The 27563-nt window shown below is 43.2% G+C and overlaps 1 protein-coding gene and 1 long non-coding RNA gene across 2 annotated transcripts in view; one reads left to right on the forward strand and one right to left on the reverse strand.

Moving 5' to 3' along the window:
- LOC120990337 lies at window positions 1-26589 on the forward strand. Its single transcript, XR_005776405.1, has 4 exons — window positions 1-166; window positions 5723-5725; window positions 10188-10194; window positions 26578-26589. It is a non-coding gene; the product is annotated as an uncharacterized LOC120990337 (long non-coding RNA).
- The window catches only part of CC2D2A (coiled-coil and C2 domain containing 2A), a 79817-nt gene continuing 57493 nt past the window's right edge, over window positions 5240-27563 (reverse strand). Inside the window, exons 23-36 of the mRNA XM_040419085.1 lie at window positions 25361-25528; window positions 24361-24466; window positions 22647-22756; window positions 21867-21963; window positions 21648-21746; window positions 19187-19363; window positions 17741-17944; window positions 17572-17661; window positions 14608-14721; window positions 12561-12695; window positions 12118-12240; window positions 10794-10852; window positions 10092-10269; window positions 5240-6975 (exon numbers count right to left, since the gene is read on the reverse strand). Of these exons, the coding sequence (XP_040275019.1) occupies window positions 6787-6975; window positions 10092-10269; window positions 10794-10852; window positions 12118-12240; window positions 12561-12695; window positions 14608-14721; window positions 17572-17661; window positions 17741-17944; window positions 19187-19363; window positions 21648-21746; window positions 21867-21963; window positions 22647-22756; window positions 24361-24466; window positions 25361-25528 (1849 nt within the window). The 3' untranslated portion in view covers window positions 5240-6786. The remainder of the gene's footprint in view (window positions 6976-10091; window positions 10270-10793; window positions 10853-12117; window positions 12241-12560; window positions 12696-14607; window positions 14722-17571; window positions 17662-17740; window positions 17945-19186; window positions 19364-21647; window positions 21747-21866; window positions 21964-22646; window positions 22757-24360; window positions 24467-25360; window positions 25529-27563) is intronic.

Consider the following 27563-nt stretch of genomic DNA (forward strand, 5'->3'; position numbering starts at 1 on the left):
TATATTTACAGTAAAAAATTACAAAAATAGTAAAAGACAATGATTTAGACTTATGATCTGCTCTGTGTGGACAGAGCACTGGAGCATTATCATAAAAACATTATTAGGTTATAAAATTAGACTGGTTATGACTAGGGATGAGCGAATCGACTTCGGATGAAACTTCGTTCTAATACTGTACGGAGCAGGAGCTCTGTACAGTATTAGAATGTATTGGCTCCGATGAGCCGAAGTTATTCCTTCGCTTAGTCTCGGTTCGGGAAATGTTTTTTTACAGTACAAATTAATTTATGAAGCTATTGCACGAAGTCTCGCGAGACTTCGCAAAGCAATAACTTCGGCTCATCGGAGCCAATACATTCTAATACTGTACGGAGCTCCTGCTCTGTACAGTATTAGAACAAAGTTTTATGCAAATCGATTCGCTCATCCCTTGTTATAACCATCGTGAAGGAGTTTTCTGGTTGTATGCACAAACATTTTCATGAGAAGGCCAACTGGAAAAGTAGTTAAATTATAAAAAAAAAAAAATTCATTGTACATTTTCATAAAACGGATAAACTCCTTTACTACCTGGTGATGAAGACTTCTGGTTATAAGCAGTTCACATGTAAGAGTACAATTAAATAAAGGGGGATGTATGGGGGGGGGGAGCCTTTTTCAAGAAACAGCACCACTTTTTTCTATATACTATGTCTGGTATTGCATGAATGCAGGTAAGCTGCAATACTGCACATAGCCCATGCATTAGAGGGGTGTTGTTCCTGAACAGAGTTAACACACCGTTCTCTCATGCAAAAAAGAAGAGTTTTCCAAGATTTTATAACTGATGACCTATCCTCTGGACACCTGGGAGCCCCGCCAATCAGTTGCTTACCAAGGACAGCGCCGCACATTGTATAACGGCTGTACTTGGTATTGCACTCAGCCCTATTCACTTCTATAGGGCTGAGCTGCTCCTAGACCACATGACCGATGAAAGTGTCGTCACTGGCCTACGAAAAGCTGTGACATTTTTTTTTTACTATTTTTCCTTTCCTCCTGCAAGCCTGTCTGCTCTGCAACTGCTCCCCCTCTTCCTCCAGAATGAAGGGGGGGGGCTTCTTTCGCTGGTCATATTTCTGGTTTAGTAGCAGCTAGAGATATGGGCTTTATATTGTTTGATCAAGCTTTCAAACAATATGCAGAATTACAACATTATCTTCACTACATGGTATCGGGATGCAGTGAATGTGAAAGTAAAAGCAGGTTTTACTGTGATTACTCCAGAATCTATTTCTAACAGTGATATCTCCTGCTTATCTTGGGATAATGCTGTCATTTTGGTCTTGTATGAAAGCCTGGAATGCCAGCTTTCGAACAAGGCCAAGCCCATGGTAGCTTCTAGCAATCAGGAGACATCCACAGCTAAATCAGCCCCCCGCCCTTCCACTTCTGCAGAACGGTTAAGTATTTTCCCACAGCCCGAGCTGAGCTCCCACAGAACAGTTAGGTGGTTAAAGAGAATTCATCACCAGGAAATTCACTGATAAACCAGGCACAATGCCTTGCAGGGCTAGCTCAGCTGAGTGTAAAGATGCCTTTTACTTAAAGAAAATGTGTTATCAAAAAGTTATCTGCCAGTTAAAACCAGATAGCAGCACATCTCCTTTTATTTTAGTAATCGGATTTTATTTTCTGACTACATATTTTTTAATTGTATTTCTTGAAAATTATTATGGGGGCGGCCATCTTGCCTGAGCTCTTCTTAACAACATTTACAAAGCATAAAAAAAAAATTGCTTTACAGCAGCCCCATGGGCCATAGACACAATGAGGGGACCTCATTGCCTTCTATGGGAGAGTCTTCTAGGCCAGCTCTGTGATCTGTGCAGAGATCATTGTACAAGGAAAGACTAGATAAGCTCTGATACCTATTGTGACTTATCTATACACAAAGGTGATATCTCCTTATCATTACAGCCAGGTTTAGAATGGTATATAACTGCAGTAAAGTGATCTGTACAGACCAAGAAGTGGCGCCTATTATTAGGGTTAGTGACCAGTGCGAAAACTGCAGGATTTATGTTTTTTGTTTAAATATAGATATTGACATGGAAAATTAAAAATAGACATAAAAAATTCTTAAAAAATATATTAAACTTAAAAACATGATTTAAACAATAGGTCATTTTTTATGACATTTCCTTTAAGGATCTGTTGCTTCATTCTTTTAATCCATATGCATATGAGCAGTTAAGTACACCAAGGGCGAGTCCAAGCCACTCTATGCACTCTTGCTCCTCCTGCTTCTTGACTGACAGGGTAAGGTTCTTGCATAATTTTCTCTCCTTGCCCTGGCAATCAAGAAGGAGAGGCAAGATCTGGTAGAAGAATCAGTATCGGCAAGAGTGCTCAGAGTGTCTTGGGTCCGCCCTCGGTGCACATAGCTGCTCATTTCCATATGGAATAAAAGTATTTATTCTCCAGAATTAATCATTACATTCAGCTGAGCCAGCCCTACAAGGCACTGTGCCTGGCAGGGGAAAACTGGCCATAGACCCTACAGGGAAACTTACCAGTTGGCCGATGCCCAGAGGGCCACTTGGGCCCCACTCACAGTCACCAACTGGAGTAGGAGGACAGAATGTGGCTGCTGGCGCTGGCCACCATAGAGGGGTTGTTTTTGGGGAAGTACTTTTTGTTGCATTGTGGTATTTGGCTCCGCTGGGGTGGTGTAATGTGCCGCAATATGGTATTATGTTGGCCCTGCCTTCTATAAATTTGGACCTGACTACATAACGGGGCCACTTTTCGTTTTTTTTTTTTACTTTAAAGGCTATGTACATCTTTGGAGGCAATTTCTTTTTTTATGATTGCATTTTTTTTTAGGCTATAATAATTTTTTCAAATGGTCTTTATTAAAAATATTGAGCCATTCTGTCCCAAAGGGTTAACGGTTTGTCTAGCTGAATGAACAGTACTTTTTAATTTCACTTTCTGCTAATAACCCTCATCTCCAGTTTACTAAGAGGTCATAAACACTTAAGGTCCCTTTTACATGGGACGACAGATCAGTAGGTTGTTGAGAATGAAGCTTTCCTTCCCGACAATCTGCTGCTCACTGGTGGAGGAGACTGCTGTTTTTATATGCAGTGATCTCCTCCACAGTATGGGGAAGAGCAATTGCTAATGCAGGCAGCAGATCGTGTTTACACAGCTTGTTAGTCATTATCTTTAGGATTCTCTGCCTGTGTAAAGGGCCCTTTGTTTAAGACACATTCTTATCAATAAAATGAGAATTGAGCTATAATGAGTTTTTTTTAGAAGGTCAGAGATAAGCCCTATACAGAAAAAAGGGCTCCATATATTTAATAAAGACCAATTAAAAAAATTATTTTTAGCTCAAAGTGAGTAGAATACAATAAAAAAAATAGACTGCACACAAATCCTGAGGATAGGTCATCAATAAATATAACTTGGACAACCCCTTTAAACGTTCTCTGAGGGCTGATAATTTGAGGTGAGACTTGTGGTTCAGTAGTGTGGATCACTAGGCAAGAGGCATGTGCGAACTACAGCACTCACTACAATGGACAGACTGTGGTCAATTCAAGTAAAGGAATTGTCCCAGAGCAACAATTTATCACCTATCCACAGCATAGATAATAGGTGTCTGATAAGTGGGGTCCTACAGCTAGGACCCCCGCCAATCAAGAGAACAAGGGTCCTGCATCCCCTGTTTGGATGTAGTTGAGCTTGTACACTACTGATCCATTCAAAGTCACCGAGGCTACCTAAGAAAGCTGAGTGATGTAGCAGTCCCATATACTTTAAAATGGAGCAGAAATACGCATGCTCGACCACCTCTCCAAACAGGGTGCACGAGACTTTAAATGCTTATGCATCATTAGAAAAACATGGCTACTTTCTAACAAGAATAGTGCCACACTTGCCCATGGGAGGTGTCTGGTATTGCATCTCATCTCTACTGACTGTGCACAAACTGTGGATGGATGCGGCCCTGTTTTTGGAAGAAAGCAGCCATGTTTTTCTAATCTCTTCAATGAAGAAGTTCACCAATCTAATATCAAATTAAAAACTGGGAAAATAATAAAACTGTCCTATGCTGGGCATTAAGCTTACATCTGTGGCCGACCATTACCAAACCTTAAAAGCATAAAAAAATATAAAAAAAAACTTGCCCAGTAAAAAGCTCATGCAATAGATCAATATAAAAAGAAATGAAATGTAAATGTCAATGTCAATTAAAATAAATCACTGATTAGAAGTCTAGATATGCATGGGTGTAGAATATATCTTAGGACCTTCTGTATTCAGGGCCCTATAGTAGCTGAACATGCCTGTGGAGCCATCAGATGGCTCTATGTGTGGTCCATTTTTCTTTGGCATCTTCTTTTTTTTGGTTAAGATAAATGCTCAGTTAAGGCTATATTTCCACCACATTCGGTGTATGCAGGAAAAATGATCTGAAGGTACTATTTCTACTTGTGGGGAACACGTATTAGGTGTAAGAAGTCTTATAGGCCATGCAATACAAAAAGATGGGAAAGCTGTGCTGATACCAGATGTAAGGTGGCTATGCTACAAGTCAATGTTTGACATTGTAAAAAGGTCCTGAGACATGGCTTGTCACTCATCTGCATACCGCTGTTTTGGGGGTGATTGCCCCTCATTAGTGCAGAGCAGATAGAACTGCCATAATTGGGTGAGGGGCTTTTGTCAGAATCGGGGATACTATTTCCCATTGTGGAGAGCACCTAGTATGCATGTGGTGTCTTACAAGTCAAGGTGTGCTCTGGTGCATATACAGAACGGGTCCATAAACTTCAATGGATGCTTTTTTTTTTATAGTTATGCTATGCTTTCCTATACAGTTAACCACAGCAGAATAGTCTACTATGTAGTCTACATGTCTAACACAGGATTCTATGGACAACATACGTCAAATCTTTACGTTTAGCACATACAGATGTGTCCTTCCATAACTTTTCTCTTGGCGCAATATATCCTGAGCTCTGTGGTGCAAGAGGAACAGCTTAAATAAATGAAAGCCCAGTTTCACAATACTCTGTCTGGAGATGTCTTTGCTATGGTTTGTCTCTTTGTGGCCCCTCAGTGGTTGTGTTGTGAATTGCAGCCTGTCTGTATTGAATTTATATCATGAGAAATAAGAGTCCTTAAAAATAGAAAGGTAAGGATGGATGATGCAGTAAACAGAGAGCAAATATGATTAAACCCCCTTTGATAACGGGAAGGTTTTAATGTCATGCTACATTTCATTCAACCCACTGTATGTGTTATGGCTTGTTGGGCTAGCCCAATCCTCAATCTAGTAAAAACTGCAATTGCAGAGAAGAGAATTTCCTAGAACTATTTCTATGGAAAACTTCATTCAGAGCAGAAATTAGCCCAGTTTGGCTACATTTTGACATGGTACAGGAACAGGGCAGCTTTCTGCTGCACCATTACCCATTCTTAATGGACCTTAAAGGGGTTTTCAAGGAATAATTACTTTGTATCTAATGCCTGCAGCCTGCATCTGTAAACAGAAAACTCATAATGGCTTCAGCGGTTATAGGGCCATAAGCGACACATCACTGCTGAAGCCAGTTATTGGCTGCAGCAGAGCATGTGACCATGCAGCACCAGATGCAAACACTGCAGAGACCAGAAATCGGACACAGTAGAAGAAGTGCAGAGGGAGCTGAGCGGCGGGGAGCAAGTAAGTATGAACTTTCTGTTCACACAGACAGGCTGCGGGTTTTAAATTTTTTGCTTCATAAGACGCACTTTTTCCCCCAAAAGTGGGGAAACAATGGCAGTACATCTTATAAAGAGAATAATAATGAACGCTTCCATAGGTATGCAGGAGTGTAGCGCTGTCTGCATTCACCGCTCCCTGGTCTTCTATTGGACGTCAAGCTGCACTGTGTCCTGACTGCATAAAGCATCAGAACGTAGCACACGTAGGCCGGAACTATGACCTGGCTTTGTTTGACGCTGGGTCTTGGTGCAGCACAGGGACGGAAGAAGACTAGGGAGTGGTGAGTGCAGGAGGGCACGCCACTCGAGGCATTTTATGTCTGATCTGAGGCCTGATGGAGATTTGGGGTCTTATCTCAGGTCTGATAAAGTTTGGGGGGTCTAATAAAGAATGACAAATCTGATTGGGTGGTGATGAAGATTGGGGGTCTGATCTGATGAAAAATCTTTTTTTCGTCCTCTAGGTGCATTTTAAAATCATGTGCTTCTTATACGTAAATTTTTTCCGGAAAACCCCATTAAAGGGGTCATATGGGATAAAGGAAAACATGGCGGCTTTCTCTCAGAAATAGCAGTATGGACTGTGTCTGGTATTGTAGCGCCACCTGAATAGGGGCTAAGCGTCAATACCAAGCATGAACCATGTTGCTGTTTTTGAAGGAAAGCAGACATTTATTTTTTTAATTAGATCATACAACCCTTTAAATTCCAAAGTGACAGCACTTTTAGTCAATGAGCCAGGTATATACTGTAAATACCAGTGAACACCAGCTTCTGCCCCGTTCATTATTCTCCTTCTCATTTCTACTGAAAGCCTGTTGGTTTCTCAACCGCAAAACACAACAGATGTCAAGTGGGGAATCACAGGAGAATTTCACAGGTTTATCACAGGTGACGTAGGTTCTAGTACGCCTGCCAAAGGATGACCTGCCTGAGAAGCAGGAGAACACCACCCAGGCAGGTTTGGCAATGATCTCGGCACATCGTGGTGGTTATTGTCTGCAACATTTCATCCTCGGGTCATCTGTTTCGAATAAGAGACGCAACATATATCCATACTGAGTAGACATTCTTAGGGTAGGGGTGAACATACACAGCCAGGGCAAACTCCACATTGGGAACTTCATTGTTGTGAACGCCAGTGCTGTACACGGCCTCTATGAGAGGTCTCACATCTGAGAAGGCCATGTTAATTGGGAACCCTGAAAACTGGGGAAAAAAAATGCACAAAATAAAATAAAAGTGTCAAATATAATGCAGGATGTCGCAGATGAGATTAAACTCATACAAAAATACGTCCCCAGCTTCAATAAACAATGCTTATTTAATAATGTTTAGATTCGGGGGATACTATATCTCCTAATCGGTGTAAGGAGTCTTATAGGCCGGGAAGGCTCCTCTATAATTCTGGGAATGGAGTATGTAAATCAGCTCTTAGAAATCTCTGCCTTATATCTGATGGCATTAGAGGCAGTTATCCTATAAATCAATGTTCGACCTTTTAAACAGGCCTTGAGACATGACTTTGATGATAACTAAGCCAGCACCTCATCTGCAGACAGCTGTTTTGGGTTGACTGCCCTTCATCCGTGCAGAGCAGAGAGTACTGGCTTAAGAGAAGCTTAGGTCAGGATTCTGGAGATACTATATCTCCTTAGGGAGAGCACCTAATCAGCATGAAGAGTCTTAATGCAAATCAGCTCTTAGCAGGCTCTGCCTCTAATGCCATCAGATGTGCAGAGCAGAGAGTGTTGACTTAACTGGGTGAGAGGCCGAGGTCGGAATTTGGGGGATACTATATCTCTCACCAAGTTAAGCCAGTACTCTCTGCTCTTCACTGATGAGGGGCAATCATCCCAAAACAGCAGTCGGCAGATGAGTTGTTGGCTTAGCTATTATCCAAGTCATGTCTTAAGGCCTGTTTAAAAGGTTGAATGTTGTAGTATAGCTACCTTACATCTGGTGGCATTAGAGGCAGAGGTTGCTATGAGCTGATTTGCATACTGCCTTATTTAATAATGTGTAATGAATCATGATGTAACGTTCTAGTACATTTGCGTATTTCTCACTGTTCTCAAAATCTCTGCTTGCTGTCATCAGTACAAGAAGCCAAAAACTTGTTCTGATAATATGAAAGTGTCACAGCTGCAGTGCTCAAGATCTGATGATCTATGCACCTATGTCAGTTAAGTATGAGGAGGACAGCTTTTCAGTTTCTGGATGTAAACAATGTTTTCATTCACTGACAGTTAACAGAGATCTCGGAAACTCTAAAAAATCCAAATGCCTATTAGAAAGTTGTAGAAAGTCTCATTATACAGAGATGAAAAAAGGGTTTTATGCAAATAAAACTTAGGCTACTTTCACACTAGCGTTAGAAGAATCCGGCAGGCAGTTCCGTTGCCGGATCCGGAAATCCATATGCAAACGGATATCATTTGTTTCTTGATCCGGATGCGGATCTATCTGACAAATGCATTGCAATACCGGATCCGTCTCTCCGGTGTCATCCGGAAAAACGGATCCGGTATTTAATTTTTTTCACACTTGGTTTCCCGGATCCGGCATTAATACATTTTAATGGAAATTAATGTCTGATCTGGCAATCTGGCGAGGGTTCCGGAATTTTGGTGGGAGTTTTTTTCCCGGTATTGAACCCCTATGACGGAACTCAATACCGGAAAACTTTAACGCTAGCTGGTATATAAAGGAAACATTCTAGGATTTTTTTTATATACTTTATGTTTCAATTTCTCACCTTTGTGAAGATATTTGTTTGCTGTCAGTAATTGAGAACAGTTGTTAACATTCAAAGGCTGTAAACCTGTCCATAACTGTTCTCAGCTGAAATGTAGATCCAATGTACACAATGCTCTATGAGCTAAATACATCAGCAGCAGCTACACAAATATCTCTGGTGGTTTGCTACAATGTATCAGTATGCAGTCCTGTTCAGCTCACAGAGCATTTCCTATACTGGATACAATGTATATCTACTACTCATCTGACAGCAGGACTGTTACTACTTACTGCCTTTGAATGTGAGTACAAGTGCTCTCATTCACTGACAGCAAATTAAGATCTTGAGGAACTAAAACAATTAGAAAGTTCTATAACTTTCCCTTTAGTCACCAACTATGAAATCCAGCTAGTTACAGTACAGACCAAAAGATTTTGACACACCTTCTCATTCAAAGAGTTTTCTTTATTTTCATGACTATGAAGGCATCAAAACTATGAATTAACACATGTGGAATTATATACATAACAAACAAGTGTGAAACAACTGAGAATATGTCATATTCTAGGTTCTTCAAAGTAGCCACCTTTTGCTTTGATTACTGCTTTGCACACTCTTGGCATTCTCTTGATGAGCTTCAAGAGGTAGTCCCCTGAAATGGTCTTCCAACAGTCTTGAAGGAGTTCCCAGAGATGCTTGGCACTTGTTGGCCCTTTTGCCTTCACTCTGCGGTCCAGCTCACCCCAAACCATCTCGATTGGGTTCAGGTCCGGTGACTGTGGAGGCCAGGTCATCTGGCGCAGCACCCCATCACTCTCCTTCATGGTCAAATAGCCCTTACTTTCAAAGTTTTCTCAATTTTTCGGCTGACTGACTGACCTTCATTTCTTAAAGTAATGATGGCCACTCGTTTTACTTTACTTAGCTGCTTTTTTCTTGCCATAATACAAATTCTAACAGTCTATTCAGTAGGACTATCAGCTGTGTATCCACCTGACTTCTCCTCAACGCAGCTGATGGTCCCAACCCCATTTATAAGGCAAGAAATCCCACTTATTAAACCTGACAGGGCACACCTGTGAAGTGAAAACCATTTCAGGGGACTACCTCTTGAAGGTCATCAAGAGAATACCAAGAGTGTGCAAAGCAGTAATCAAAGCAAAAGGTGGCTACTTTGAAGAACCTAGAATATGACATATTTTCAGTTGTTTCACACTTGTTTGTTATGTATATAATTCCACATGTGTTAATTCATAGTTTTGATGCCTTCAGTGTGAATCTACAATTTTCATAGTCATGAAAATAAAGAAAACTCTTTGAATGAGAAGGTGTGTCCAAACTTTTGGTCTGTACTGTATATATGAATGACCATATAGTAGTCATCAGGGTGATGTCCAGATCAGTCAGTGACCCAACCCCGGCCCCTCCTGCCATGATTGACATCTCCCTGCTGGAGGTTGCTGGAGCTGTCCAGTTGGGGATCTGAGAACCTGAGACTCCTATGACATCTTATAAAGATGATGTGAATACCCCCCCCCCCCTTCCCCCTACTGGTCATGTGTTGAATGTAGACTGTTGACTCTACCCTATAATCTCCCAGCTGACGCTGCAGCTCTGCCCGGTGATCTTCCTCCACATCTTTGCCTTGGTTCTGTTCCAATAAAGGAAGGAAATGCCTGAGAGTAGATGTGCAGTATCGGTTCCAGCGGGTGGGATGTCTTGGTCTCCATTCCATTATCTTCTCTTTCAGCAGCTTTTCAATCCTTTGAAAAACAAAAATAACTTAATATTCAGCTCACTATTTGAAGATCTTTTTAATAAATCTGTCCTTCCTTGGAAGATCCACAGTGAGAGCTGGCACAGAGACACACTAAGGGCTCATGCGCGCAAATGTTTGCTGCCTGCGCCATGCATTGGGGACTGCAAATTGTGGTGGTCCCCAATGCACGGGCACTGTCCGTGTGGCCTGCGCTGATGTATGCAGACCCATTCAACTTGAAGGGGTCCGTGATCTGTCCACACCGCCAAAAAATAGAGCATGTTTTATTTTTTTGCTGTGCGGAGGGAGGGACTCCGTAGTGCTTCCGTGGCCTTCTGCTCCGTATCTTCCCGATGCATGATACGGTGTGCACACAGCTGGTGCCTGTATATTGCAGGCAGCAATATGGGTGCAGATGGCACATGTTCCTGTAAATGAGCCCTAATACAGTAACACCAGAATAAAATATTACATCCGTTATATACTATTTTACAGTCAATGCTCCAGCTCAGGCGGATGTTACGGTACCTGTCCTGAAGCTCCATGGCCGCAGTCTTATCTGTGCGCTGATAAATCAGTTCATCTGGCTAAGGAGGGAACAAGCACATTGATTTGTTAGAAGAAAGACTATACAGGATACCTGAATATACTCCAGCACTTTCTAATACTGTGTTGTTTATAGGTCAAACATTCAGTCCTTATTAGTTTCTTAATATACCTTTATAGTATCAGAGCTCCACCCCCTGTATACTCATACAGAAAAACAACAATTCCTGCTACTCACAGCCACCACCAGGGGGAGCTTATGAGCTTACTGCATACTGTGTTACTATTGACCTTCATGTATAAAGTCATAGAGTCACTGTACTTTCACACAATTTCATTTCATTTAATGGAGAATGGTGTAACTAGAAAAAAAATGTAAAGTCATGGCCACTAGGGGTCTCACTTCCACCTCATTTGCATTCCACTGCCTGTTGTCAGGCAAGATCCGTCCCTGGTAACAGAGACTCAGAAGATGGCTCATAGGAAAAGAGTAAGAGTCAGAGTAAGTGGAGATCCGGAGCCTGATAAAAGAACTGCTTCTACACAGCTTTTGAAGATTATGGGAGCCTTCTGTGTGTCTGTAAGTTTGATTTATCCCTTTCAGCTCTGGAGCTGAAGACATAGTGGGAAGTAAGGGAAAGGATGTCACAGCAGTACAGTGAGATTCCACCCCTGCTTCTGAGCGAAATGCATCTAGCTATGCAGCTGAAACAGGGAATAATATGGCTGAGGAAGACTTTCTGGAAGTCCAAAAAGGCCTGTACCTTCACAGTTATGATTGTACAAAGAAGCACAGCCAGTATGCAAACTTCTTTGAAAGCTTAGGTACGCTTTAAGCTTTGTCTAATAAATTTCCAAGTCTGGACTATTAAAAATCTGATTCAATGGCTATAAATTTATCAGACAGACATCACTCAGGGAATGGTATTCAGGCCAATAACATCCAATTTCTATGAACATTGTATTATGTCAAAAATATACACATCGATACAAGTCTGTGTCCGGACATTAGCCCTAACCAGCTGTGTCTAACCTGTAGCCAAACTACAATTCCCAGCATACTCTGCTATATCCTAATGCTGTCATGTCATGCAAGGAGTTGTGGTTTTTCAACATCTTGGGAGCTACAGGTTGGATCTTACTTTAGTAGTGGGAAAAGCTTTCTTAGATATCACAGCCTCGAGGTCTTCATGGTTTGGACCACTTCACCCTAGGGTCACCCATATACATATATTCACTGCTATAAGTAACAGCAGTCCTATGCCATTTCCCATAGTCACTTATGTGTACATGTCATCAGAAATACCTGCACACTGGGGAGTCCAGGATTCGGGTAACTTCTTGAGAAGAATGGCTTCCACAGCTTTGGACGGCTTGTGTCAAAGCTTATACTTATAGGAGAGTCATATTGTTGAATATTAAACCATATCTAAAAGGAAAAGAGGCAAAAATGGAATGAAAGAGAAGACAGGCAATATGGAAGACTTCTGCCTTGCAATATATGCGTGGTTGCATTGTTAAAGGGGTGGTATAGGATTAGAATAAATATGGCTGCCTATTTCCAGAAAGAGCACCACTCTTATCCACGGATTTCTTGTGGTATTGCAACTCGTTCAAATTAAAGTGGCTGAGCTGCAATACCAGGCACAGCCTATAGATACGAGTGGCACTGTTTCTGGAAGAATGCAGCCATGCCTTTTTCTAGTCTCATATAACCTCCATAATAACTTGGATCCATCACATACTTACATTATCAGCATTAATCAAGCAGCCAACACTTTGCAATGGACAAAAAGTGTCATATTGAGCATAAAAGCAACCGCTGCTTGGATTCCATATGATGTACTGGTTCTGCTCTAATGTCAGCACATAAGTAGTGGGGCCCTAGAAAATATGTAAAAAAAAAAAAAAAAATCATTACTAATCCAAGATGTAATAGTAAACCGGACATGTGGACACTTACCACGTAGAATAGTACGATTTCACAGGAACTACATACTGAAGTGACATTTAAAGGGCAACTCCAACAAATGCCACATAACAGTGTATAAAAAATAAAGTGATACCTTTGGTCTCTACTGAATGTACGGTGTTATAGTGACAGACAGTGGCCCAGATTTACTAATCCTGAAGATGATGTAAACGTAAAGGGGTTGTGTCACTTGAGCAAATGGCATTTTCTCATGTAGAGAAAGAGACTACAAGTCCCTTACTAATGTATTGTTATTATCCATATTGCCTCCTTCGCTGGATGGATTCATTTTTCCATGGATTAAATTATACACCGCTCGTTTTCATGGTTACGACCACCCTGCCATCCAGCAGTGGAGGTCGCGCTTGCACACTATAGGAAAAAGCACCAGCCTATGTGTACTCCCGAGGTTTCAGCCACCAGAGAGGCCAGCACCTTTTCCTATAGTGTGCAAGCATGGCCACCGCTGATGGATTGCAGGGTGGTCGTAACCATGGAAACAAACAGTGTATAATGTAATGGAAAAAATAATCCAGCCAGCGAAGGAAGCAATATGGACAATCACAATACATTAGTAAGTGCCTTGTAATAATGGGAACCTGTCACCTCCAAAACACGTATGAAACCGCCAGCATTACCTCATAGTAGCCCCCAGTCTGTTAATAATCATATGTTTGATCTGGTAGTCTGATGCTCCATAGGTTCCATAGCGTTATCTTGCCGGTCAGCTTGAAGTCAAGCGGGCAGAGGCAGAGGCCTCCTTGCTTCAAGTCAAGGTAAGCACGCCCCCTAACCATCCCTTTTTTTGTGAGATTGACAGCCTGCAGTGCGTCCAGGATCACCTAAGCCTCGCGCATGCGCGGTGCGCTCCTTGGTAATGCACGATCCCGTCTCCTGCTGCCCCAGCTTGGTCTCATATAATATTTCTGGGCAAGAATTGAGCTTATAAACTATTTTATTCCTGTATTGCTGTTGGGGTCAGATGCGAAGCGTGAGCACTGGCTTGTGTTCTCCTGCGCCTGCAGCCAGTGATCACGCTCAGGAGGGTAACGGAATCGCCCGCACTGGCTTGAATGGGTTCATGGTTTGCATTTTCTGGACATATTCTATTGTTTTTGCGGAACAGACATACGGATGCAGAAACCACACAGATGATCCGTTTGCTTTCCACATCCGTCCATGTCCATTACGCAGAAAGATAGAACATGTCCTATACTTGGGCATAAAATGCGGACCATTTTTTTAACTCAATGGGTCCACAAAAAATGCATAAGCAACATGGATGATATCTGTATTTTTTGGATCTGTCATTTGCAGACCGCAAAATATATACGGTCACGAGCATGAGGCCAGAAACATCAGTAAATCGGAGGTCACAATAAACACCGTCTGAAACAACAACATGTAAATTACCATGTAGCTCCTCTTACAACTCAACCCACTTAACGCATTGAGGGACATTTATTAAACCCTTTATTATGGCGGAAAAAAATTGGCAAATTATGGTGCATGCCATATGTGCACCATAATTTGCGACTTTTTCAGCTTCAAAAAAGTGCAGCGAAAAGGGGGCGGTTCTAGCGGGAGGAGTGGGGCTCCACGCCGCCTGGCGGATCTACTATGACTTTCGCCACAAAGTGGGGTAAGTTATAGCAGAAGTCTACACAAGCTACAGTATCTGGCACACGGCGCCTAATTTATTAAGGGTCCACACCATTACATAAGACGCCATGTTACACGGCACATAAGACAAGCTGTGACTTGACGGCAAACCGTCAAGTATATATAACATAGGTACGTCTGTAAGTGTGGGTGATGGACTACCTCAGGGATGGCGATTCCTATAACAAGCCAAGCTTTCTTTCCCATGGCCAGGAAATAATTGCACAGTAGCACAGCGTGTTCTTCCTCGTCTCCAGCCAGAAGGTCAAGGAATTGCTGAAAAATACAAGGGGCAGAAGATATTATCACTAGATGCAGAGCAGATGGACATCACAGAGAGGGGGCTATTAGCCAGAGCACATTATTTTCCTATGGAGCATTGCCACCAAGTCTTCATACATAACTGGTCTCGTCTAGCTGCATCCATGGCATTGCGCTCAGCCAGCCAGAATCCTACTCTGCAGGGGCAAACACCCCAAAACAGCAGTCTGCAGATGGATATTTGGCTTTGCTATTAATTGTATGGAGTGGGCTGCTGCGGTGAGCGCGCTACATACGCGGTGGGTGCCAGCTGTATAATACAGCAGGCACCTGGCTGCAATGACAGGGAGCGTGATCTCGCCGAACCCCATCATTAAACCCCTCAGATGGCATGTTCTAAAGAGATCATAGCATCTGTGAAGTAAGGCAGAAGGATGCGGCTCCCTCTGCCTTACTATCCGAGCCCCGCAGTGAAATCGCGTGGCTCCAATCAGTTACCATAACAGCCTGTCAAGTCTGTCATGGTAAGCTCCCTGCTGAACTATGCACAAGGCACAGCTCAGCAGGGAGTGTGTAATAATCCCATTCACCAGAATAGATAGGGTGAATGGGATAAGGCCTCTTTCACACGAGCGTGACAAATTGGCTCTGGATGCGTTCAGTGAAACTTGCACCATTTTGCAAGCAAGTTCAGTCAGTTTTGTTTGCGATTGCGTTCAGTTTTTTCCGCGCGGGTGCAATGCGTTTTGATGCGTTTTTCACGCACGTGATAAAATACTAAAGGTTTACAAACAACATCTCTTAGCAACCATCAGTGAGAAACGCATCGCACCCGCACTTGCTTGCGGATGCAATGCGTTTTTCACTGAAGCCCCATTCACTTCTATGGGGCCAGGGCTGCGTTAAAAATGCAGAATATAGAACATGCTGCGTTTTTCACGCAAGGCAGAACTGATGTGTGAAAGAAAATGCTCATGTACACAGACCCATTGAAATGAATGGGTCAGGATTCAGTGCGGGTGCTATGCGTTCACGCATTGCACCAGCGTGGAAAACTTGCTTGTGTGAAAGGGGCCTAACAGATCAAAAGATCCCAGGTTCTAGCCTCCTAATATATCAACAATAAAATAATAAACATAGTAGGTATCACCACGTCCGAAAATGTCTGAACTATTAACGGGGGAAAAAAATAAATGAAAAAAAATTCACCATTCTTTAGTCACCTTGCCCCACTCAAAAATTGACACAAACGTGTGCTGCCCGTTGCCATATTGCAGACCGCATTTGTGGATCTGCAATACACGGGCACCGTTCCATGTGCATTCCACATCACGGATGCGGACCCATTCACTTCAATGGGACCGCAAATTCGGAGATGCGGAACGGAACATTACGGAAGCACTACGGAGTGCTTTCTGGGGTTTCGTTCTGTGGCTCCGCACCGCAAAAAGATAGAACATGTTCTATCTTTTTGCAGAACTGAGGGATCGCGGACCTATTCAAGTGAATGGGTCCACAATCCCCATGCGGCTGGGCCACGGTCGGTGCCCGTGCATTGCGGACCGCAATTTGCGGTCCGCAGCATGGGCTTCGCACGGTTGTGTGAACGAGCCCTAACAGTGATAAAAAAGTTGAAAATACCACAAAAATTGTACCAATAAAAAGTACAGTTCGTTCCACCAAAAACAAACCCCCATACTGCTCTGTAGACCGAAATATAAAAAAAGTTATGGCTGTAAAAAAAAATGGCGATGCAAAGAAACTGGTGATTTTTTCAAAGGTTTTTATTTTTATTTTTTTAAAGTAATAAAACAAAATAAAAAACTACCCCAGTTTGGTATCGCCGGAATCGTATTGAACGAACCTAACGTTTGTGTTTTTATTTTTTTAATTTTACCCCACAAAAGATTTTTTTTTTCCAATACAGGACATGGTAAATTAAATGGTGCCATTAAAAAATCCACCTTGTCCTGCAAAAAATAAGCCCTCAAAAATAGGCTCTGTCTTTAAAAAGGGTTATCCAACACCCCCGAATGCCCGGGCACATCATATAGGTTATACTTACCCACCTCCCCAGCGCCCATGTCGCTCCTGATCCCCGCATGTGCAGATCAAAACATTCGCCGACGGAGGGAGCATATTGGCAGCCAATAGCAGGCCGCGACGGGGACAAGCCTCCCTTGCATAGCGGGTGCCGGGGAAAGTATAATCTATATGAGGTGCCCAGGCATTGAGGGGGACATTATAGGGATTGCAAGGATTAAGGAGAGACAGTACTTCCCCCACAAAAATAACCAGTACGTAATTCTCCATTTTCTCTTCAGTGACTGCTGCAGGTTAGGCTAGTTTCACACTAGCGGTAAAGAGATCAGGCAAGCTGTCCCGGCAGGGCCTGCTAGATCTCTCTGGATCTGGCATAGCCAGACACTACCTGAATGAGTGCAGAAGATTTTTTTCGGACGATTCTCTGCATATTTGATCTCTGCTGGTCCCCATTTTGGTAATGGGGCCGGAGGGCATTCAGGTAGCGTCCGGCAATGCCGGATCGAAAGAGCTCCAGCATGGAATAGCCTTTTCGGATCTCTTTACTGCTAGTGTGGAACTAATATGGCCGTCAACATCAGCAATTGAACTGGCTGTGCTGTGGCCCATCTGTTGGCTGGTAGCTGAGGGAAGGAGTGGAGGCACTGGGGGCAATATGTCCATCTCTATAATTCAGTCCAGGACGCACAATACCTCATCCATCGACTCCTGCAGACAGAGCATATTCTACAAAGGTCCAAGTCTACCCCGCACACGTATCTGTAGACATGAAATGCCCCATCCACAAGAAGCAGGGTGCCTCTCCCATATGGGCATACTCACATCAGATGTACTCCATAAATTACAGATCCCAGCAAACGATACATTATCCGGCAGGAAGGGAATTAATGACACGTATCGAGCCAGCAGCTCCTGTGTGGGAGATATCAGATCAGATGACTATGATGGGGTTTATCCACACACATATATTTATGGATGAGGGGGCACTCACACTCGTTGCTTGCACATTACTTGGGTCCGCATCAAGCAGCTCCTGAGGAGGCTTCAAGGCCTTGATGTATCGCGTCACAAACACAGTAGTCCCGTTAATATCCGTGATGGTGCTCAGGCATTGCCGTCTGGGGAACTTTAATGCTGCTTCACTTTGGAACTTCTCTGCGGCCTGAAGCAACTTCTCATCTTCTCGACTGTCAAACTAAACATGGTTTATGGCATCAACATTCATCAACATGTCCCGTAACATTATCAGCCATCTTATTTCACCTGTACGTCTGGGAATTAGTCTCAGTAAAACCACAGCTCACACCTCCAGGTATCACCAAGAGCTATGGCTAACGGCAAATGGACATAAACAGGATCAGATCCCATGAATAGGTTTTTTGTTACCGGTCATTGTCCAGCTCACTCCTAGCTACTAGCCTTTCCCAGACATAAAACAATGGCTATTTCCAATAGCTGCCATTAGGGGGAGTTCAGTGCAAAGAGATTTTATTTAAAACTTCCATTGACTTCAAAGGCAACTGTATACACACCTATGTACTGAGCTCCCTCTAGTGGTGGCTGCAGGCCATCAGTTTTATAATGTTTTATGTGAGTGGAGAAATAGACACAGAGCTGTAAGGAGATTTATCAGTGTATTTATGCCAGATGTCTGGTGTAAATACATTGAGCAATATGGTGTTCAAAATGACCGTCATATTTTAGAAGTACCCTGTACTGAGGGCAACTTTTTTTTTAATTAAAAATGTCCTCAAATCATAAATTTGCCTAAAATCTCATGTGGGTGAGTCTATGCTAAATTTTGGCATGGGACTGTTTGAGATCTGTGTACGCCCCTGGCATTTCCAACATTTTGCTATGTATGGCAAGCATAAAAGAGCTGTCTAATGAAACAAGCCATCTTTAGGACAGGGCTCAATGCAATCTCTGGTCATGGAGCCCTGGCCATAAAAAGAAAATGACTTTACACAAAATCGAAATCCTGGCGATCAGACAATGAAGAAAACGTACCATTACATCCCAACCGTTCAGGTAAATGGTCGACCATATAATTTATGCCACTTGTATGGATGGCACACGTATGAGTGATAGATCTACGTATATGCTGAGCATGCTCAGTAAATCGCTAGCCATTTCACTGCAACACCTCCTGCCAGGCACCCGTACAACCACCAACATCAAGGGCACCTCAAAACTACCATCAGGCAGTAGACCCAACTACAGGGAGTGCCCCGGAGGAGGAAAGGGTGCACCCTCCTCTCACTGCATCGGCCTGAGGGAAACCACTGTGACACATTCTATAGTCAGAATCACTACTACTCCCATCATCTGCTAAAGCTCCTCAAGGAGACACGCCGATGATGAAAGGGACTACTTCTGAAGTGTTACTAATGGGTATTATGGGTTAATGTGCAGATTATGACGACGTTATTCATACCTTCTCTCTAATGGGCTCTCCAGGTACAAGCTGAGGTTCAATAGTGATGAAAAGTGTCAGAAAGGACCCCTGACTCAGGCTTCTTACTGACTCATAACCACCATCATTTCCCAGGCTGCGCTGCTTGCTGTATCCGAGGAGCACTGGTGGGGTCTCAATCCGAAACGTTCCATCAATCTGAAAAGTAACATTATTTCACTTTTAATGGGCCAAGGTTTTCGTAAAGTATACACATTTCCCCGTCACATGGAGCCGGATATGGAGGGGAATTACAAAGGTATTAAACAATTCCATCCCCATCAATAGACATGGAAAATTCTAGGCTTCTAGTATAGGTTTAGTAAGATTACAATATATTCTTATTATTACAATTATTCTGATTAGTATTAAAGGGGTCGTCTCACTTGGGCAAATGGCATTTATCATGTAGAGAAAGTGAATACAAGGCACTTACTAATGTATTGTGATTGTCCATATTGCCTCCTTTGCCGGCTTGTTTCATTTTTCCATCACGTTATGCACTTCTCGTATCCAGGGGTGTACGACCACCCTGCAATCCAACAGCGGTAGTCGTGGTGCGTGTACATTGTAGGAAAAGGCACTGGTCTTTCTGGTGGTTGGGACCGCAGGAGTTCCCAACCACAGCTGCTGGATTGCAGGGTGGTCGTAACCATGGAAACGAGCAGTGTATAATGTGATGGAAAAATGAATCCAGTCAGCAAAGGAGACAATATGGACAATCACAATACATTAGTAAGTGCCTTGTATTAACTTTCTCTACATGATAAATACCACTTATTGAAGGGAGACAACCCCTTTAATAAAGCTGATGGGTCTCCCTAATATGCTAGTCCATACTACTAGTAGCCAAAATGGCACAAAAACCATTTCTGCAGCATTGAACAAATCCATTGGGCACATATTGTACCGTATTTTTCGTTCCATAAGACACACTGGCATTTTCCACACATTTTGGGGGGAAAAAAGTGCGTCGTATGGGGCGAATACTAATGAACACCTCCATTATGGAAGCGCTCATTAGTACCGGAGGACCACCAAGCGGTGAATGCAGTGCTCCCCGGGCTCTGTACTTTCCAGTTCATGGTCATCTGTTGCCGACTATATTGTGACTGCGCACAGCGCTGTGCGCGTTGGGTCAGAGCAGAGCGCGCGGCAGAAAGATGGAGCTGGATCCTGGGAGTGGAGGCGGCCAGAGCAGGAGAAGTAAGTAGATTTTTTAAAATTTTATTTGCTCTGAGCAAGGGGGTCTATACTGAGATCTGCGGGTTGTTCACATTCAGGGTTTGATCTGAGGGCTGAGTGGGGGGGGGGGGGTATTTATAATGAGGATGTTATCTGGGGTCTGATCTGAGGTCTGAATGGGCGGATTCTTATTCATATTGGGGCTCTGATCAGAGGTCTGGGGGGGTCATTCACATTGGGGTCTGATCTGAGGTGTTATTGGGGTCTAATCAGAGGTCTTATTAACATTGAGGCTCTGAGCTGAGGTCTAATGAACAATATTTTTTTTCTTATCCTCCTCCTCCTCTAAAACCTAGGTGCGTCTTATAAGATGAAAAATCCGGTAGTTAAGATCTCTGTGTGTTCAGCACATATACACAGCGGCCTGTCGATCACTGACCTGATGGACGGCAGTGAGCGCTACTCTGGTGAATACACTGTGAATATACTATGGTCCGCTGTATTCTATCAGCTCAGCGGACATCCTGCCGCCATATGTGTTCCTCTCATGGATCTTCAGATCCAGCGGCAACATCTGTGGGCAAATGTGCCGCAGGATACCGTACAGAAACTGTATGCCTCCATGCCCAACCGCATCCCATCTTGTATTCAGGCTACAGGCGGCCCAACAGGGTCCTAGAGCCCCCTTTTATTTGTTTCGTTTTCCCCAATAAACGTATCCTTTCGCTCTAATATTGTAATCACGTACATATACCATCATTACATCACACGCAGAAAGCTTCGGTCCACTCTCCTTCTTGATGCAATATTTTTTTAAATTCTTTTTTGTCAATGAGAGCAACAAAAAATAATTAGTTGCTTGTTCCCAAAGGGACAAAAATCTGTCCTCACGTGATGGACACACAGGTGCCCAACATGTTACAGTCCAATTATAAAAGACAGGACTGTAACAAGCCGAGCGCCTGTGCGTCCACCACGTGAGCAGGACAGATTTGTACCTCCTGGGAATAAACCATGAAGGTTTCTACTAAATGGCAGCAAGCAGACCTACTGAAAACTGGGAGTAATTAGGACAGAAAGAATGCTGGAAAACTGTCTGATTTATTTATAAAAAATAAAATAAAAATGGCTTTAAACGGCAACCCCTTTAAGAACCTGGTCTCAGTTTTCAAGATTTCCCCTTATCTTATATATATCATGTTATTGCTCTTCTTGCTGTCTGTCTCTTGCCAAAAAGCCAATTTGTGAATGCACCTACCCTGGCCTGGAAATAGATGGTAGTAAATGGAATTCTGATGGATCCGAGCCAGTGTCTCTCCACTCGGGTGTGGATTGCACTTCCTCTCTCACGATCATCCTGAAATATAGCAAGAAATCATTACTTTTCTGGAACCTTATAAACTGGTCAATGGTAATGGTGGAGATTGTGACGGATAATCTGATGCTGTATATTCACATAGCGCTGGTTATACCTTACCTCTAATATATCAAAGCAAACTTCATCAAAGACATTGATGAAAACATCGTCCTTTACAGACTGTAAACTGGCTGTGCTGTAATCACCATTGGGAGCCCTAGAAGAAGGAAAAACCGCGTCCGATGAGATGCACCGCAGCAGGTCAAGTCATGAAAAGGAAAGGAGCAGGGCATGATTATAGTGGGGGCAAATTCAACATTTCGTCCCCATCATCTTCATCAGGGTCTATGAAACTTGGCATAACAATCCTGGATCTAAGCATCGACCATCCTCTGGTTGTGCATGCCAGTGTTACTTAAAGGGCATCTGTCAGCAGTTTTGTTCTTATGACACTGGCTGACCTGTTGCATGTGCACTTGGCAGCTGAAGACATCTGTGTTGGTCCCAAGTTCCTATGTGCCCATATTGCTGAGAAAAATGATGTTTTTAATATATGCAAATGAGTCTCTAGGAGCAACGGGGGCGTTGCCATTACACCTAGAGGCTCAGCTCTCTCTACAAACTCTTCACTATTGACAGGGCCAGGCAGTGGAAACATCTTTACGCCTGCCTGGCCTTGTCAATCAAAGTGCAGAGTGTGAGGCAGATGCAGAGAAAGCAGAGCCTGTAGGAGAAATGGCAACGCCCCCGTTGCTCCTAGAGGCTCATTTGCATATATTAAAACCAAATTTTTCTCAGCCCTTCAGGTTCAAGCTATGGTCTGCATGTGGTTTAAGTCTTTAAGCCAAAATCCCATACGATTGTATATGCTGGTTATCCCCATATGGCAGCATTATTTACCTGAATGGCAGCTCCAGTTCTTCATTCCAGTTTGGGTTTGGACCGTCAGCTGTTGAAGTCTGGCACACTGTGCGCTGGAAGGAAACCTCTACAAAAGGCCGGACCAGTACCTGAAATCACATTAAATACAATGGAGAGATATTATGTGATGCACAATTTAATTGCTCACAAATAATGCGCAAATATCTTCACATTGCTGTGTCCATTCAGCACATATAATGAAAGGGGATGAGAAAGTTTACTATTTAGTTCTAACATTATTTATTTTTAACTGTATAGGAAAGTGTAGCATGCCTCAATTTCCTAGACAAGTTAGCAACTGATTTGTTCACATGGTGTGGTGCCCTCCTCCATGCTTTACACTGCTTCCCTGATCATGCAGCTTGGCTGTTGTGCAAAGGAAGTACATTGCAATCTTGGTGGACAGAGAGGTCATTTCTATTACAAAAGGTTTATGAAATACAAGCGACTAAATAACCAGCGAGACAAAAGAAGATTATCTGGTAACTGTCACACATACACTCACCTAAAGAATTATTAGGAACACCATACTAATACGGTGTTGGACCCCCTTTTGCCTTCAGAACTGCCTTAATTCTACGTGGCATTGATTCAACAAGGTGCTGATAGCATTCTTTAGAAATGTTGGCCCATATTGATAGGATAGCATCTTGCAGTTGATGGAGATTTGAGGGATGCACATCCAGGGCACGAAGCTCCCGTTCCACCACATCCCAAAGATGCTCTATTGGGTTGAGATCTGGTGACAGTGGGGGCCATTTTAGTACAGTGAACTCATTGTCATGTTCAAGAAACCAATTTGAAATGATTCGAGCTTTGTGACATGGTGCATTATCCTGCTGGAAGTAGCCATCAGAGGATGGATACATGTTCTCATTCTGTTTACGCCAAATTCGGACTCTACCATTTGAATGTCTCAACAGAAATCGAGACTCATCAGACCAGGCAACATTTTTCCAGTCTTCAACAGTCCAATTTTGGTGAGCTCGTGCAAATTGTAGCCTCTTTTTCCTATTTGTAGTGGAGATGAGTGGTACCCGGTGGGGTCTTCTGCTGTTGTAGCCCATCCGCCTCAAGGTTGTGCGTGTTGTGGCTTCACAAATGCTTTGCTGGATACCTCGGTTGTAACGAGTGGTTATTTCAGTCAACATTGCTCTTCTATCAGCTTGAATCAGTCGGCCCGTTCTCCTCTGACCTCTAGCATCCACAAGGCATTTTTGCCCACAGGACTGCCGCATACTGGATGTTTTTCCCTTTTCACACCATTCTTTGTAAACCCTAGAAATGGTTGTGCGTGAAAATCCCAGTAATTGAGCAGATTGTGAAATACTTAGACCGGCCCATCTGGCACCAACAACCATGCCACGCTCAAAATTGCTTAAATCACCTTTCTTTCCCATTCTGACATTCAGTTTGGAGTTCAGGAGATTGTCTTGACCAGGACCACACCCCTAACTGCATTGAAGCAACTGCCATGTGATTGGTTGACTAGATAATTGCATTAATGAGAAATAGAACAGGTGTTCCTAATAATTCTTTAGGTGAGTGTACAGTACCCCCAATTTAAGGGTGAGATCCTGGAGCGGGGGACATAGTTGTCCTAGTGGCAATTTGACTAAATTAGAGATAATTAACTCATTTTGTTATTAAAAATACTGTAAGTTAATAATGATTGAAATGGTTCAATAGTTACCTGGTTAACCGACCACTCTGGTGTCTGGGCCTGTCCTTGAGGGGAAGCAGACGCTGTGAACATCTCATTAAATGATCTTGCTGACCTGGACGGCAGCGCTGGTTTACTGGGAAGGAAAATATATATATGTACATTTATACACTGACATGGCAATTTTAAAATCTCCTTACAATTGTAAATCTAGTAATATAATCAGAATATGCTTATATAGCAAGAGAGATGACAAGGTGCTACCAGAAGACTCGGAGCATCACAGTAACACATTATTACAACTACTGTCAGAGGGGTAACGTGCAGTACCCCAGAACAAGGCACTTGCAAACTGTTCTTGCTGTATAATAATATGCAATGTTATTTAGTGCTATTTTATATGTTTAAACTTTATAATGTCCCAATATAGATTTTGCATGGATGGGACAGGGTTAATTTCCCTGCCCCAGCCCCTCTAAGAAGTTAGGTGTGGATCTGCATCAAGCTCAGTCTAGTTAGTGTATGCGAGGAAGTAAGAGGAAGCTCCATGTCACAGGACTGGACTACAGTATTCCAGAGAGAGAGAGATAAAGGACAGAACAAAGGCGCTCGGTCCAGAATCTGCATCGCCAAGCGATGGAGTCAGTCAGTAAGGTATTTGCTGATCAAAGCTGATAGACTTTACTGCTGTGAGGGGAACATTGCTAAAACACTGGGACGTAACCTGGCCAGTCCTAGTTCAAACCTGTATCACTCAGTTGGAAATGACGGCCACCATTGCAAGATTAAGATTGCTAGCCATAGATTCTTCAGAAAGAGAATTTGGAAAGGTAGACAGGAAAGGAGTCATGCAATTCCCGTCCGGCCTAAATCCATACATTGATTGCCATCAGGTAAGATTTTGTTGCAGAAATTTCTGCAGCTGAAAGTCGGTTCATTCTTGTGAATGGGATGGTTTTAACGGCAAGCACATGGACTTCTACAAGCCGCACTCGGGTGAATGGAAATGATTTTTCCACGGTTCTCTCACCTGCTCGTTGGTTTTCTCACTGGTATGTCATAAGCACGGATGACATTCACCAGGACTTTAATGTCCCCATCAGACAAGTTCTGGGCGGTGACCTTCTTCCGCTCTTTTCTCCTAGGCTTCAGCGGACGTTTTGGCTCGGCTAACTTGAAGAGATCCATTCCCAGGATACTGAGATGGGAGCAGAAACCATCAATGGTCTGAATATTTCCTGTGATATCACTACATGTCTAGCTATGCAGCAGTCCTCAGTGGAGCCCCCTGGAGATGGTTTGGAGCAGTACAACTGAATGGACAAAGCCCAGTATAAGAAAGTAATGAACATATCGCAATTTGCAGGCCATTTGTTTCCCAATTATTTATTGGCAGAGCCGGTGCGAGATGACACTGTGGTCAGAGATGGTTGATGAGAGATTGGGTTGTCATGGGTGGAGCAGATACCATGAAATAAAAGACACTGCAGTGACATGCAGCTCCTAGCAGAGGATTAAGCCTTATTGGGATTTTCTCAGTTGTATCTCTTTCTGGAAAGTCGGAATATTCATGCAGTGTCCCCACTGCAAGTGGTTAAAGTGCGATGTCACTGTATTACTTGTCCCATAGACTGTGTATGGGATGGGAGGATGTCTAGGATGTCTGAAGTTAGTTTAGTGTTCTGTTCAGTTATGTTTTGTCCCCATTGACAATAAATGGGGACAAAACTGAAGCGTTTTTTTTCCGGTATTGAGACCCTATGACAGACAGAAAAAAAAACGGATCCTGTTGCATCAGTTGTCATCCGTTTTAGCCATTTCCATCTGAGATCCGTTTTTTCAGATGGAAAAGGACTCCCCCGCCCCCTCCCCTTCCTAAAAAGTAGGTCTCAGACGGAAATGGCTCAAACGGATGACAACTGAAGCAACAGGATCCGTTTTTTTTTCTGTCTCTCTACTTCTGACGGATCAGAAGAACGGAGAGCTAAACAGTGATGTGAATGTACACTAATTCAGGCATCTTCCAAACCATTTTCCAGATCAGTGGTCTTCACAGCGTGCCTCTCCAACTGTTGCAAACAAATAAAAATCCCAGCTTTCCTGGACATGCCCGTGAATGCTGGGAGTTGTAGTTTTACAACATCTGGTGAGCTACAGGGTGAAGAGCACTGTCTGAGCGGCATCTCTGAGGACTGCAGTATGGGACCGATACTAATTATCACTAAGGTACAAAACACCACCATAAAGTCACATAAAGCTGTAATTGGGACAGGACGACATTATAATAATCGGTGTCTACAATGTAACGCACTGGACTATTACTCAAAATTACCCAGATTTTGATGATATTACATGAAACCATTATCAGCGCTGGGATCCAAATGGTCCTGGCTCCATGAGATAAAACCAAATAATTTCATAGAACTAAGAAATATGAGAGGAAAACCCTCATTATCCTCAATGTACCATGACCTACGGAGTGAGAATGGGACTCCTCATCTATGTCAGGAACCTTGATGGGAGTCATTCTCCTACTAATGGATATGAGGAAACGGATGAGCTGCCGAGCCTTTTCAGGACTTTATTACAGTCTCATTACATTTTATGACAACTTTATGGAAGTAATTTTGTACTTACTCCTACACAGGCAATAACCAAGGGGGCGATATTGGGGGCAACAGCCCAGTGATGGTGTAACGCCCCAGAGGAGCATTACCACCTTTGCACCTTGCTACTGTCTCCTATGGTTAACCACGTGTGCATCCTATGTATTGATTTCCACGTGCTGCACAATGTCTATTCATATTTCCTATTTTGTAACTGTTCGAGTGTCGTATGCCTGGTTGACCAGCAGGTGGCAGCATAGATGGCAGAGCTATCTTACAGAGAATGGAGCTTTCTATTCCATTCTAACACAGCCCTCTGTGGTGTGGTTGGCGTGTCCCACTTGCTGCAGGGAGGGGGGAGTTCTAGTTAGAAGGGAGTTGAGCTTACCCCCTGCTAGGGGAAGGAAGCAGGAGCCCGTCCCTGCTGGACGAGCACTGTCTGGACCAGCTTGATAAGCATAGAGCCTCCGAAACCAGGAGTAAAGTGTTCCCTGGATAAAGGTAGAGACAGACCAGACCATAGAAAGTGAAGTACAGCCTAAAGAAGGAGCGGAGTTCTATAGCCAGCCTGTTAGCACAGCAGAGCCAGACGTAGCAGAGAGGAGTTGGCCTGCCACAGTTAATGCC

Source organism: Bufo bufo, chromosome 2 (assembly GCF_905171765.1).
Source record: "Bufo bufo chromosome 2, aBufBuf1.1, whole genome shotgun sequence".
NCBI lineage: Eukaryota > Metazoa > Chordata > Amphibia > Anura > Bufonidae > Bufo > Bufo bufo.